This window comes from Cupressus sempervirens, chromosome 3 (assembly GCF_028749045.1).
Source record: "Cupressus sempervirens isolate cs-2001-9-10 chromosome 3, ASM2874904v1, whole genome shotgun sequence".
Classification (NCBI taxonomy): Eukaryota; Viridiplantae; Streptophyta; class Pinopsida; order Cupressales; family Cupressaceae; genus Cupressus; species Cupressus sempervirens.
This window is the reverse complement of record NC_143120.1, coordinates 521300244-521316570: the sequence shown is the minus strand read 5'-3', so window position 1 is coordinate 521316570 and position 16327 is coordinate 521300244. Positions and strand designations below refer to the sequence as shown.

At 34.1% G+C, this 16327-nt stretch overlaps 1 protein-coding gene across 2 annotated transcripts in view; it reads left to right on the top strand.

Annotated features, from left to right (window-relative positions):
• The window catches only part of LOC149567471 (beta-carotene isomerase D27), a 98349-nt gene extending 83510 nt beyond the window's left edge, over positions 1-14839 (top strand). For both annotated transcript variants that reach the window (XM_089820657.1, XM_089820658.1), the window contains 4 exons: positions 3419-3480; positions 3705-3811; positions 14277-14372; positions 14465-14839. In XM_089820657.1, coding sequence (XP_089676783.1) covers positions 3419-3480; positions 3705-3811; positions 14277-14372; positions 14465-14514 — 315 coding nt within the window. In that variant the 3' untranslated portion in view covers positions 14515-14839. The remainder of the gene's footprint in view (positions 1-3418; positions 3481-3704; positions 3812-14276; positions 14373-14464) is intronic.
• The last annotated feature ends 1488 nt before the right edge of the window (positions 14840-16327 follow it).

Here is a 16327-nt window from a genome sequence, read left to right as displayed (position 1 = left end):
TAGTTTCCATGCAATCTTTAAATTCTGATTTCTGAATTTGTTTAAATCCACTCTTTGTTTGTATTTGAATGGTTTTGAATTTCATACATATACCAGTGCATGTAATTCAAATCACAAAGCTACAAAATAACAAATTACAATTCAACAACTTCCTTTCAGATCTTATTTCCCCTCAAAATTAACATGCAATCATTACAATGAAAGGAATATATAATATCCAAACACAAACTATGCTTTAGAATTTATTAAAAAATCTAGAAATGACTGAATATATTGCTGAAATACCCTAAACATTAACTCTGTTCACCAAATAACTTCTCCAAGTTGACATGGATGCTGGGAATAGTAATGTAGAAGTTAGAACCCTTATGAACAAAATTGAGCCCTATAGGTGAAACACCTGCTCTAAATTAATAGCTGCAATCCCTTTGATAACTATCGCTGCCACTGGAATTTTCCTCTCTACCTGTGGAAACCAGTAGAAGCTTCAAACATAGCTCTCAAGATGTGGCTGTCAACCTACTGCTGAAACAAAACACTGAAACTATCTTGCAAATTGATCAAAATTCATAGCACAATTATGGTCTCTGAAGAAGACCATTGCAAGCACAATTCGCTAGATAGTCTCACCAATTCAAAGTGCGAAAACACTTGGAAGAATTTACAATTCATCGAACTCAAAATTTGAAACCCTTGTACAAAACAAAATGCAAAAATCATGAAAAAGCCCATCTCACTTTCAAGGTATTTATAAATCCAAAATACCAATTGAGCCTGCAGCTTCAAACTTACACTCCATATAAATTATCATATGGGCTTTTGTTCCAAGTTTGAAATATAATACTTTATTATATTTCCCTCCATTAGATGCACAACAAAATAATAGAAAGTCATTTTAATAATCACTTATATCTGCCTTTAAATTGACACTTCACATTATTCTTCATATACACATTATAATGTGACTTTATAATCATTAAATAATTCTGTTTTAATAATAAAGTGAAATATCATTTAATGATGTGCACTTTTTAATTAATTATTAACAAAGTATTACTTTATCAATAATTAAAATGTCATGACTTCAAGATACTTGTTATTTCTTTATTTTGACTGGACCTGGAAGTTGACCATAGTATCCATTGTACATCCAACTGCCTTGCTGAAAATAGTAAGAGTCCCTTTCTAACATCCACTGATTTACTATACATAGTAAGTCCCTAAAACTGATCCAATTGACAAATGAGATAATTACTGTGCATACCATGAGTTCGGGTACCCCTGCCAGAAATAAATTTGACCATAATTTTACTCGCTATAATTAGTAAATCCCAAATTGGAAACTCTATCAATGGCACCACAACTCCTTACTGCTAGCAACTATCCAAGTGCCTTGCTAAAGATAGAAACATTGACTTACACAAACACTTACCATAAAAAGTAAGTGTGTCGATGTAACTCAAAAAAAATCACAAACCTGAACATTCTTGACCAATGGAGTAAGACCTAGCCACCATCTCAGTCAACTAAGACCCCCTATCCATTACATTATCCCACAACAGTTGCAATGATGGGCTAACAACTCGTCCTTAGACACTGGCTAAAAATAGGACACAAGCACAACATTCGTTGCTAGTCATGTCAAAATGGCGGTTGATGGTTTGAGCCACTTGCAAGATATATTGTTTAAAATAGAGGATAAGCACCCGCTTTGTGGAGGTCTATGGTATGAAAATGGAAGACAAGTCAGATGTGCACATACAAGGTATTTCCAAGTATGTTTATTGACACAATGGAAAAGAATGAAGGAGCTATTGGTCAAAAAAAGTGTGGCAGCATTATTGATGGAACAAAGGATGATTGGAACATGAGAGATAAGGTGTTTGGATGTGTCGCCATGGACAAATACACATGAGACATGAGGGGAGATACAAATGGTAGGGAGAGAAAGAACAATATGGAGGGAGAGAGGAATGATAAGGGGTTGGTGGAGTGATAAGGAGTGCCTTGATTGATAAAGAGATAAGGAGACATGGAGGGATAAAGAGCTTACAAATCCGTAGTGATAAGGAGGCGGACAAGCATGAGAAGATAAGGAGGCTTGCTATGGAGAGATAGGGGTAGTAGAGTGATAAGAAGAGTGGGAGAAGGGTAAGCATTAGAATGACAAAGGAGATGTGTTGGTGTAAAAATACGATCAAATCTGAAGATGAGGTCCAGCTATATAGTTCATTATATTAGTAACATCTTTTATATATATTATGTTAGCCTCACATAGAATTATTCTGAGATTATTTTTATTAATTTACATTTGCTCTATTTTGATTAGAAGAGTTATTTTACTACATATTTTGATAAATAATATAGTAAATAAAATATGTACTTCACTATAGATATATATATAAGAATTTGTGTTTACAACATTCTGTTAAAAAATGTGTATGCATAAGACGAGCCTACAACACAATGGTAACTTGTGAGCCTCTCATGTGGGAGATCTTGGGTTTGAGTGTACACAAGCTTAATACATAATATTAATAAATTTCACAAATAATAATAATTAATCTAGGCTTTGGCTGTTTACGATAAAAAGGTAATCTTTATTGTTAAATAATACATAGTTTTCAGTACAATTTTTTTTTTTTCGAGTTTCACACCTCAAAAAATTTGAATGTACTTGATTAAGTTTGATTTGTCTTATTTAAGTTATCTATGTCCATCCATAGATTTAATTACAGATGCTCTTAATTTGCATTGTCCAATTTCATCAGTATGTATTTACTTTAATTTTTACTTGATTTTGTTGACATTTATATTTTTTATATTCATATTTATATATAGTATTTACATTCTTTTTTTATAAGATATATTTTTCCAATGTATGTTGATTGTACTTTTATTTATTTTTTTAAATTTTTTTTTAATCTTTGCACTATTACATTAACCCTTTACTGCCACTGTAGTTAGAGTTCTCAAAAATAGTAGTACATACTATATAACCCAAATTATAAATAGGAGATTTGTAGATCAGTTTGCATTTATAACCTGATCATCCACACAATCATAGCCAAACCTTGTCTTTCCAATCTAATTGAGAAAACTATTATGGTGGTGACCTAGTATACTATTTCCTTAATCTCATCTTTGACACTGTTATTAGTCTGTATATTTCTTCTCCAAATCTGAAAAATGATCTCCAACTGGTCCAGCAACATTTTTCTGTGTTCTACCAACGGATACTGGAAAGAATGCCAATTTGTTTTTCAATTTTCAAATAAACACTTTATTTTTTAGTTTGAAATTACATCCCTTTCTTAAAAGTCTCTTTTCTTGCAAGAACCGTATTCCATAATTTACAATTACATGCGATAATGAATTGAGTTGCTTACATGTAAATTACATTTTAAAAAATTAATAGGTGATCGAGGTAGAGGTAAATGGTGTCAGGCAAAAGAGTGGAGTGCATATCAAAAAATGCAGGTACCTATGCCATTCAACACTTATCTTTTTGTGAATTTAAAGCATGTAGAGGACAACTGAAGTAAATGTGCATTAGAGTAAAACCTCCAAAAATGGGACGGTACTATGAGACCATTATACTAAATACACTAATCTAAAAAAAATCACCTATTTTCTAATAATGAAAAATAGTTGTTAGAAATCCTGAAAGCCTGACAAGTAAAGGTGATTTTGGATTTAAGCAGGTATTTAGAGAATAGTGGATGTGTCGGCATGTGTGTGAACATGTGCAAGCTTCCCACTCAAGATTTCTTCACCAATGAATTTGGCCTCCCCCTCACCATGACTCCAAGTATGTATATCATTTCTCTTCTTTTCTTTTCTTATATTTGAACTATTTCTAATTGTATGTGTTTCTGGCACCTGCCATTAATTTTTCAAATTAATTAGCAAAAGGAGATACCCAATTAATGTATAGCAACCATCTGTCCTTATGGATTTCTTGTTGATTGCAAGAGAATACTTACTTTTTTCCTCTCGACACCGTTCTAAAAAAATGTAAACCTCTTAATTATTGAATCCATAAGCCATTACTACCCATTTTGACAGTTTCTAATTCTCACAAATATGCATCTGCAAGACCTCAGATTTACAAGTGCAAAATAATCTTTTACAATATTATTTATAGAGTAACAGCTTCTTTGATACGAAATAAACTTCAAATTAACCCATCTCCAATTTCAACAGCCATGCAAGACCAACCATAGGTTTTAGGAACAGACCACATGTCAAAAAGGAGAAACCCGATACTGCAGGAGGTTCCAGCCATGAATATATCTGATCTGAGATTGCTAGAAAGGCCGTCATACAGAGAAAAACCTGAACACGTTATCACACGGGTGAACACGTTATCACACGGGAATATCAATTCTTGTTGTATCACACTTAGGTAAACCTTATTTCAGATATAATGTAGGACCTTTTACAAAACACAGAAATCCCTGCATTCTTCCTGAAGTATATATGATCAATCCCAACTCCAGGCCCAAACAGGCAATAAGCCAACAACGTTGTGTTATTGCACTTCTGAAGCCAATTGAATTTCATATTTTAAAAAATAATCAAGGCATGTAACTTAGGTGCACATGTCAAAGATAAACAAAAAACAAAATACTTAAAGAGATGAAGATTTCAATACAGGTACATTGGTGCCATTTTAAATCAGGGCATGTTAAGGAAATAAAGGGTGATGCTATACTATACAGTATACATACATGGTCACCCAAAGAATGTAAGTAGTATGGAGATGGAGACATAATCCTGACTTGGAATAGAATTTATCTTTGACATTTGTAAAATAAAACAGCATGCTTGGATTATCCCTGTGCCTCAGTCTTCATCTTGACAGAAAAGAAGCCAAGCTTTATGCAACACATGTGCCTCACCTCCTCTTGCCTAAAACCTTCAGGCTAAACTTAGAATGGGCACACAGATTTGTTAGTTTCTAAGAAGTATCATTAGCATAATCAGATTCTGCTCAATGTCACATAAAAGTGAAGCCTTTAAGAATTGAAAAGGTCTTGGAGAAATGTGTGAAAAAGAAAAATCATCACTGTTCTGCCACGGAATGCTAGCTACCCTCAATGATGATCTCTAAATGGCACTAATACTTTCGTTTGTTTTCCTAATTCTGGGTGGATACATTGACATGATCTAGATATTAAATTTCAGTGAAATATAATTATATAAGCCAATTTCACTCACAACTTTCCTTTCCTCTCTGAGTCATCATCCCTCTATCTTTATTTTTCAGTGTTCTGAAACTCGCCTTGAGTTAGGCAAATCCACTGAGTTGGCAAGTCCGACGAGTTGGCAAGCAGAGTCAACTCTGTCGAGTTTTGACAACTCAGCTGCTTGCCTTGCCAGGTTTTGACCCATGACTCGGCTCGGACAAGATTGCCTCTTATTTATTTCATCAACCTTGACATTTGCACTCTCAACTATCTTACTCAGTCTATTATTATAACATTGATAGGCCTTGCTTTTGGTTATAATAACGAAGAAATATTCCTCATCACATCTAGCATCAAACTTTCCTAGATCTTCATTCCTCTTGATATAACATTTACTTCCAAATGTTTTGAAACATTTAATAGTAGGAACATGACCATGCCATAATTCATACGCACTCAGTTAAGAGCGTAAACTGCAGTACTCACAACTTCTCTTCAATATACATGTGGAACATTTCCTTCCAACATCATCTTCCTAACACTTTCTAGAATGGTTTTGTTCTTCCTTTCCACTACTCCATTTTGCTGAGTGGTCCTCAAAGCAGACTACTGTCTTCTTATCCCATGTCCTTCACAAAATGCATTGAACTCACCTGAAGTGAATTCATCACCTCTGTCAGATCTTAGACACTTCTAGCTTCAAACCTATCTCTGTCTCGACCATAGCCTTGAAAGTTTTGAATTTTTCTAGAGCCCCAAACTTTTCCTTCAAGAAAGTAACCCACATCATGCTAGAATAATCATCAATCAGAAACATGAAATATCTATCTCCTTGTAAACTTCTCACTCTAGTAAGACCACACAAATTAGTATGCACAAGATCCGATAATCCACTTGAACAATGATTCTTACTGCTCAAAGTGGCTCTAGTTTGTTTTCCCAGCTTGCATTCCTTGCACATGGTATTAGCAGATTTTATCAACCTAAAAAAATCTCTCATAGACTAAGTAGAACTTATCTTAACAATATTATCAAAGTTTACATCACACATTCTTCTATGCTACAACTTAGGAGAAGACTTCAAAACAACATCCTCGGGGTTAGGAATAGGATCCCAAGTAAAACTCCTAAATAAAGACATTTAGAAATTATGCTCTTTAGTATACTGTTGACCTTAGGGCAAGCAAAACTCCTAAATAAAGACCTTCAGAACTCTTTTCTTCTTAAATTTAGCACGATGTTTTTTGGTTCTTTTCCACTCAAACGTACAACTTCCTTTCTTATCAACACTAGATTCAACCATATTTGAGCTTCACCAAAGAAATCTTACATTACAACTTAGTATTATCATCGAAGTGAGGAAAATGAGAAGAAAGTAGTATGTTGTTTTGAAGGTTATTTCTCCCCTAAAAAATCCTTTCAAAATAGTGGGGGAGATCATTGCTCTTACACTTTGCTACTGTTTGAATTAGATTTCTCTGCATTACTAGACAAGGCAACCACATTAGCCCACTTGAGACAACATTACTCACCCCTATACCATCAATCTAAGGCACAAAGTTATGCCTTCTAGAGGCATTTTTGCACCTTTAGAACTTAACTCGATGAACTTTTTCTCCAGACTCATTAATGCTTTGTATGAGAGGTCTGGCTTTGTTAGACTTTGATTAGATTTTTCATCACAGCCAAGAGCTCTTTTATTATTGTTATTCAAATCAACAAACTATGAAGGAGGTTTTGATTCAATAAGACACTCATCAATATTATCGTTCTTGTCAGTACTAGTCTAAATAATGATATGATCTTTTTGATTTTACACAATATTTTGAGGGTTCATCTTTCAAATTCCATTCCAATTTTTGAACCATATATTGTCCTGCATTTTGTCACCACAAATTGTAGGTAACAATATGAAACTTTTTCAACTTAGTTCCGTTTTTCTCTGAGTTTAGATCATTATTGAAATGGCCGACATTGATCAATCAATCAACCCCAATCTACATAATGAACTCTTTTACTGAAGGCTTTCGTCAAGTCTTTTTCATTTTTCTTTTCCTTAAGCCTATGCTTGATTTATAAAGTCTTCAATGCCCTTTACTCGTTTTTGAATGTGTCTTTGTTCGTTTTTGGTCTTTTGATTTTGTTCAAACCCTTTCTTTCGGTTGTCCCTTTGATTCAGTATATCTTAGGGCCTAATCAGGCTTGGCAATCAAAAGATATGACCATTTTAGTGCCCAATAGGTGGACTCTCCAAATGCAATTGCATAATTTAAAATATCATGTTATATTTTAATGTTGACATTCACTTTTTGAAAAATATAACATAAATTCACTTTATATTATGTTTTTAAGTTTCTTTATCACTTAAGTGACTATAGTGAACTTTATGTTATATTTTTATGTTGAGTTGCTTTTTTAAATTTTTACTTAAGTGACTTTAATAACTATATAGTTTGATTTATTTTTGAGTTGCTTCATGTTTTATTTAAAACATCTAAATTAAATATTACTTTTTTTAATGATATTTGCACATAATATGTTTTTTAGATTAAGGTAAAAATAGGTTTTGAGGGGATCCGAAACCCCTTTACATCATAGACACAAAAGATATTCAAAGGAAGCCCAAACATCCCAGGGATCCAAACAAAGGTTATACAGGGACCAAATACCCCAAGTAAGATCTGAAAACCAAAAGCATGTTGCCACAAAAAAAATTATATGTCTAGCAGCACCAACAACAAAAAAATCCAGAAAAGAAACCAATAGGAACTCTTAATTGGCCAACTAGCAAGGGAGCTAAGAATTCCCTTTCCATCCCTTTTTGTGGGAGTGTAAATTCATATCAAATTGAGGAAGGGCCTTTTTAGATCCTTTCCTTGTAACAGGCGTCCACCCCTCCTCCACCATCACAGCCTTAGACTACCAAACTTGAGAATCCCAAATAGAGGGAAACTCATCTAGCTTTTGACAAGGACCAGCTGTCATCACTTCTGCCAACGGACTGGAGCTAATACCAACAGTTTGATTACCAATTCCAATAGCAACATAAGTACAAGCACTAGAGCCAAAAGTGCCAAAACTAGAACCAGAAGAAGAAACATTACCATCACCAGTAGATAGACAGTGACCAGATCCAACAATCGTAGCACAAGACATCTTACCTTGTCTAGAATTAGTGGTCTCAACACCAAAACTACTAGATTTACCTCGACCAGAGTCTGCACCAAGAACACCAAGTTTAACACCTTGACCAGAAACAACAGTCTCATCCTCCTTTTGAAAGGATCTAAGACTACCAATAGACAAAGGATCAACCCCATTAGAAACTTGAGCATCCATCCTGGAATTAGAAGCATTCACGATCTGAGAAGGACCGGAAGGAATAACTTCCAATAAAGAGGATGGAGCCCCCAACTCTTCAGATCTAGAAATCTCATCCATCGGATCAGAAATTTTAACTACTGAATAATGTTGCTGTAATGCATCCTTCCACCAAGAGGAGGGTCATTTATTTCTTGATTTTCAAATCTCGCACTTAGCAGCAATATGTCCAGTATTGACACATTTTTTACACCTAAAAGGGAGGCCCTCACAATCTAGCGACTGAGTCCAAGAACCCTTTGAATAATTTAGACCCTTTGAAGCAATAATATCCACCAGAATCCTACCATGAGTGGAAGGGAAAAACTCAAAAGATTGGGAGTCAACCAAACGGAAATCCCCTAAAGCTTTACCAATATCCTTAAAAACAAAATCCACCCAAAAATGAAGAGGAAGATTAAGAAGCCTTACCCAAGTTGGGATTTTGTAGAAAGACTCAGTTTGAGGGTTAAAATCTGGATGCCATGGTTTAACCATCAAAGGAAAGCGATTCTCCCAAGAAAAGACTTGATCACAAAGAATGGCCTTCCTATCCTTAGAATTGTCAAAAGAAACAATGAAGAAACCTTTGACCAAAGGGAAGATCTCAATAGTAGCCATAATATATGGAGATCCCAATGCTTCGAAATGCATGCATGGAGCTTTGAAAGAGTGGGCCAAAAACCCTTAAAGCGACAATAATATGTTAATTCTATAGTTAATTGCACATAATATGTTAATTCTATAGTGTAAATGTTATTTTTTATCCAATTAAGTGATATTTCCTCAAAAATCAATTAGACATGTGCTTAATTGATCACTTAAGTTGCGCATATACATATTTTTCAACCCATTTACATGTTTACATGTAAATGCCTCTAGAGACCACAATTTTGCACTAGAAAGGCATTTTGAAATACTTAAACATGTAAATGCATGTAATTTAAAACATACAATGGGTTTCCTAGAATGTGATTTGCATCTAAAGGCCTCTTTAATACATGCAATGGGTCTCCTAGAATGCAATTTGCATCTAAAGGCCTCTTTAAAATATGCAGTAACCCTCCAACATTGCAATTTTGCATTACAAGCATAGTTTGGAAAATTTTTAAAACATGTAATGCTCTTCCTAGAATGCGATTGCATCTAGACATCAAATGCGTGTAATTTAAAACATGCAGATGTAGTCCAAGAGTGAAATTTTCCTTTCCTACACATGTTGCAAGTTGAGAACCCAATTTTGACTTCCAAGAGCAAAACGTCTATGTTCTTGCCCTCAATGAACATGTTTTGCCAAGAAATCTCCAGATCCACCCATTTTATGGATTGAAATCTATGATACTAGTCATTTTTGCATTTTAAAGCATTCCCATGCATATGCTGTCCAAATCCATGTAAGAAATGATGCATTCTCTGACATTTTGAAGCCACGTTTTGATGAAAAAATCCATTCTTGGAGCATTTTGTCCATGTTTTGGCTCAAATAGAAGTCATTTTGAGGTTTCCATCCTTGTATTTTCCATCCATGAACACGTTTTTGCCTCTCATTGTCAAAAACATTACATGTAATAATAGCAAGAGACCATTTTTTTAATAAAAAATGGATTGAAACTCCGTTTTTAGCAAAAATAGTTTGTGTATTGGAGGTAAGAGACCACGTTTTTGGCATATCTATGCAAAAACGTCCATTCATTGCTTTTTAATGTCCATCACTTGCAAAGTTGAAGGAGTCAATATAGTTGTTTGTGGATTCGAATTTGGAGAACTTTTCTTCAAACCCATCAATCCTCCACATTTGGCTCTTTGATCACCAAATAAGTTAAAGTTTTCAGTTCCTTGCTATTTAATTCCTTATTTTCATTCATCCTTGTACATTTGTCCCAAGATTTTCCATGTAAAGTGCGATTTTTCTTTAAATAAGATGAGGTCTTCCATTTTTGAGTATTTAGAATTTCCCTAAATTCTAAATTCGAATTTGCATAAGAGAGCAACTTTATTTTTGTTGTGTTTGAGTCAAAGACCAAAGGTATGTTTTTGTTTTTTGTTTAGTTTCATTGGTTGTTTGCTTGTTGTTTTGTTTTTCTTCTTTTGAAAGAAGTTGCAAGAGTTCTTTCCCAAGAACATAAGATCATTTCACTTCATTCCACTTTTCATTTTTTCATGCAAGTGCATTGTTTCATTCCACATCCATCATTACATGCCATAGCACATTGCATCTCATTCTCCATATGCGTTTATATGTAATCTCATTCCCCATCCGCACTTAACATATAATCTCATTCTTCATTCTCATGTACATGTAATTACATCCTTCGAACCTAATTACATATTTACATCAAGTAATAATTACATGTAAATAACTTTACATATAATTACACCTAAAGAACCCAATTTTTGTAAAAGGTCACACTTTTGAACACCAACCTTGTCATTTTCACACATCCATATGCATCCCAACTTGCATTCTTGGCCATACCCACAAAAGCCCATCTTTGCTCACATGCAATTTACCCTTGAGAGTCCGATTTTGGCCCATTTAGCCCAAATACATATGTTTTCCAGTTCATTTCCAACCATCATATGTGTTTCATAAGTATCTAATCCATACTTTGAACACTCATCTTTCATGGATTCGTCATTGTTACTCAAATCCCAAAGTTTTCATGGATCCAATCTCATTGGAAGATGTTTTCATCTTCATGTTGTGGTGCATTCTTCAAGATATGTTAGATCTTCTTCAAAGAATAGAGACATCGCGTCAAGAAGATATGATTTGATCCTCAAGAAGCAGTAATTCATTTGGTCTCCATTTTCCCAATGGTTACCCGAGAACCTAAGTTTGTGTGGGAATGCACCAAACACTTTACGTCAAAAAAATAAAACAAAGGTGCTAATAGAAAGTTGTTCCGAGTTTACATCTAGACACCATTGAGAAGGTTTTCAAAGTGTTAGAAACTCCAGAATGTGTCAGCCTACAAAGGAGAATTCTTGATAACTCAAATGAGAAAAATCTTGAATAGATCAAGTTTTCAAATGACAACAGGCAATTCATCAAAGAGAGTCAGAGGCTATCAAAAGACACAACACCATGGTTATCAAGGTGAACATAGTGGCACAAAATACAAGAACTCTCAATCCTGTGATCATCTGAGATTGCATCATCAAGTACAAGGTCTTTTCCAACAATCCATAGGATTGATTCATTCCGAATCAACAACCTCAACATTTTCTTTAAGTGTCTTTCATGTTTCTAGTTGGAGAGAATGAATTGCATGAAATTATGTAATTACATATAATTTGATTGCATATCCTTATGACATGTAATCCAATAACTTCTCTCACCTAGTTGATCGGGTCAAAGTTGGTTGAGTTGCTTCCACTTTTTCCTCCACTTTTTTCTTAACTCCTTTGCCTATATAAAGGAGTGCCCTCTCATTGTAAAAATCATCTTTTGTTGTATGCAAGAAAGCTTTGCCAAACTTGTGCAAATATAATTTTGATTGTGTAGTACCAATTTGGGAGAAAAGTGAATAAAAGAAGTGATTGGATTCAAAGCTTTGATTAGAAGCAATTGTGATAGAGAAAATTATAAACTTTGATTGTAATTTGTGTCTATTGTCTTTGATTCATGTTATTATTGTGTGTTCAATAATAGAGCATAGTGAGTTAAGAAGCAATCAGAGGTGAAGCTTTGACTGGGAGTGGTCGTGGTAAAACATAGACTAGAAGCTTTGATTGTAGCTTGTGTTAACATCTCAAATTTATGAAAAATAGTTTGGATTCCCTACTTCTGAAAGTCTTTGCACCCCAATGGTAGAGGTTATTCTTATAGAATAGATTAAACAGGACCTAGAGGCAAATCGATACACTTTCAATCAGCCTTTGAGTTGGTGTTGGTTTATTAGTATCACCATTTTCAACTATTAGATAGAAGTGTAGTTAGAGATTTCATCTTGCCCATTACTCGCTCCATGAGTAAGTGGATTCTTACCTAAAAGCTAAGAGGAAAGAATATTGATAACACCCCTCACAAATCTCTCAACTTCTTGCTTACCTTGGAACGGTGAGAAGGGGGAGCCTTCCCTTTAATGTAGAAGAGACTTGGTCTCATACACTGCAGCCGGTCTACCTTTTTTGCGATTGGATTTTCACAAAACTGTCAGTTGCAAAATATCCACCCAACACCAGATATATCCATATCACTGTCAATATTAAAAATCATCATTAATGAAGGTAGCATACTTTTCTTTCAAGTTCTAATCTAAAACACAGCAGCTCGTACTCAAATGACTCTTCGCACATAAGAAACAAGAATTTAGCCCTCCCAAGCCATTAATTTTACAAGCATATATAGAGCCATGTAAAGGAACAAATATAAGGTTAGGGAGACTGATGTTAGGCTATGAGAAACCAATTAACTTGTATTTCTATGAGGAAAGAAGATCTTCTATCTTCTATCTTAATAACTTCACATGGCTTAAGAACTTGCAGAGACAAGAATAATAAACTTGGAGGAACATAACTCATCTCAAACCACTTAGGAGAAAACTTCAAAACAACATCCTCAGGATTAGGAATAGGATTCCAAGCAAAATCCTAAATAAAGACCTTCAGAAATCATGCTCTTTAGTATACTGTTGACCTTAAGGAAAACAAAAAAAGTCGTTTTCTGAATCATATGACAAAATTATCACATATAGACTCAAATTATTACCCTAAATGGAAACCAACCAATCATTAAAAGAATGTTTGCTCGGGTATGAGATAAATAAAAAAATTTCAATAGACTGTATGCTCAAGTCTTTTTTTATCAAGAACAAGAAGCATTTATTCATTAGGATCATGTACATTTCAAAAAGTTGCTCAATTTGTAAGTTAATTAACCTGAGGAAAACAATTCAGCACCTTCATCCACAACAATCTTCTTTCTGGAAACAATAGCCTCTTTGAAGGATATTGCACTATCTCCAATAAGTAATAATCATCCTTGGCCCATTGTTACCACAAGTCATTGAACCAGACACTTTTGTAAATTGCTGCCTCCAAATTTGCTGGATTGAACCGCTCACAGGTGCACACATATTGGGAAAGAATCCATAGACCACCAAAAACCATCAATTTTGAATGAACGTAGGCAAAACCACAAATCCAATGTAAAAAAGTTATTGAGCCCAACATAAGGACGCCATAAAGAAACAAAGAATTGCAGACTCACACAAAATCATGACAAAATACCACAAGTGGTGCCAATAAAAAACAATACCAAATCAGAACAAAAAAATAAAAAATAAAAAAGAGAATAATGGAGAATGACTATTTGTCTTTCATGCCAGAGCTCCCCTTGCCTTTGCTCCTGTAGTAGTTGATTCCATGCTCTAATTTAAAATATTCCATCCATATCTTGTTATCAAACTGAGTTCCAATTTGCAGCAAAGAAAACAACTACGTTGTTATTAATTAGCCAATTTTATCCCAAAGGCTGCCATCACTTCAAAATTACATGACCTTGAATCAGCCAGTAGTCATTAGTGTGAATTTCGCAAGCTATCCCAGAAATCTATTTCATCATAACTGCAAATTATTGTCAAGAATAGAGATATGATACCAGTGTCACTGGCTGTAGTTTTGAGGCTTTAGTCGATTACTTTTTGTTTCTTGTTGTAGTGAATTATATATAATTGACTAATAGCATAATTTTCTCACATTACGAACTCCTACAAACAGATTTTGAGGATATGAGTTGTGAGATGATATATGGTCAGCCACCCCCACCACACGATGAAGATACAGCCTTTAAACAGCCATGTTATGCGGGAATTTGTAAGTCTGTGAAATTGACATAATTTCAACTGATGTTAGACTTTCAAACATTTTATCTATGTTTTATGAAGTTTAATGGCATGTTCCAACAGGTTCAGCAGCACAGGCAGATCGAGACGTATGTCCTAAACTCCAAGCATAGGCAAACCCTGAACACCCCAGTTCATGATATTTTTGTAAGGATTACGTGCTTCTAGTTATATGATCAGAATTGTATGGCAGGATCCACGTCAAATTATTCAATTTAATTTTTTTAACTTAACCTTTATGTAGAACCCGTAAGAAAACACAGAAGTTGAAATATATGTGCTGTCAATAAGTTACCAAGGAAAATAGGCAGCATGCTATGCAGGCTGTCGCTTTGAGCGTTTCTGTAACTGGCTATATCATGCGGAGGGTAATTCTCTTTACGAAGGCATTGACGCCCCATTTTTAAATAAAAAATTCTAATTAGACTCTGTTGCACAGACTGCCATGTCAAATATAATGCATTTTCGTCGAACAACTTAAAATATGTACCGGGGAAGCTTCTCTTGTCTAAAATTCAATCAGACAATCTTTTATATAACTAAGGGCCTACATCTAAAGAAGCTGATTTTCGTGTTTCATCGTTAGGTATTCCTTGTGTTTTTTCAATTGTAGGAAATTTTAACTCGGCATCATTTGATATCAACATGGACTTTGCCTCGAAAACATGGTTAAGTATTCTTGAATGTACTAAATATTATATTTGCTTTTTTTTTTTTTCTTCTTTGATGGATATACCTTTTTCATTAATTTAAAACTTTAAAGAGTCAACAGATTAAATCCAAGAAAAATTAAATGGAGGGCTGGAGATGCCTAGGTAATGATGTCCTAAAACTTCAATTTAATTTGTGACAACTAAAATTTTGTAAGGTATTCATGAGAGCCATCGTCATGATTTAAATGTTTCCGTGATTGAAGGTATAATTTTTTGTCTAAGAAAGAAATGTATTAGTGGATAATGGATAAATATATGAAATTTACAATCTTTTACAAGTGTACTTCATAATAATAAACACAATTTTATTTATAAGGACTCGAGCATCTAGATTTATACATTTTGATCAAAACTTATCTAGTTGCTACAAGAAAAGAATTAATATTTATACACTTCCCAAGCATCAGTTGAGGATCTATCCAATGCTAATCAAAACCATCCAACCAAGTAGAACTCTTATGCCCACCCCTATATACTTGAGGCAATTAACCAGGTACCACACCAAACATAACATGTATGACACATCCAACTCAAGCATAAGCAACATAATACCCCTACATATCATACATGAGATTAGAAAAGAACACACCAACCAATGCATACAATAGATTTACAAGTGCATGTCATAATTACAATCTAACACATAAAATAAGGAAGAGAGTCCATAGGCTACCATAATTAATGTCATTCACTATCATACGACATATACAGACATTCAAAATTGAACTTGCAAGTTAATCTTGTCAACTTTTAAATGTAACCTCGTTAATTTTATTTTTAATTGTTACGTTCCCTTTAACTCTTACCTACTATATCATATAAATTCGAATTCGAATAGATGATGATAAGAGTCCATTCCATCCAAACTCCAAAATCCTCACTCCTAATGCCACATACATAAGTACTTATTATGGGAGTGACATGAAAGATGAGGTCATATTAAATTGCATACATGACATATTATAGTTTATACTTCATTCCATTTTCATGAGAAAATATTAATCCAATAAAATACAATAAATGAATGACTTTGAAGTTCACAACTTTCTTTTTCAAGTACACAAAAACTAACAATTTTCAATTTTCATGGTGAGAAGCTCAAAAGCCTAACAAGATCTAAATTTGTAATTTTGAAGAATGCCCTCTTGAGTACAAAAGCATAGAAGGAAATTTTTCTCTCACATGATTTTTGAAAAATGGTTTCCATAATTCA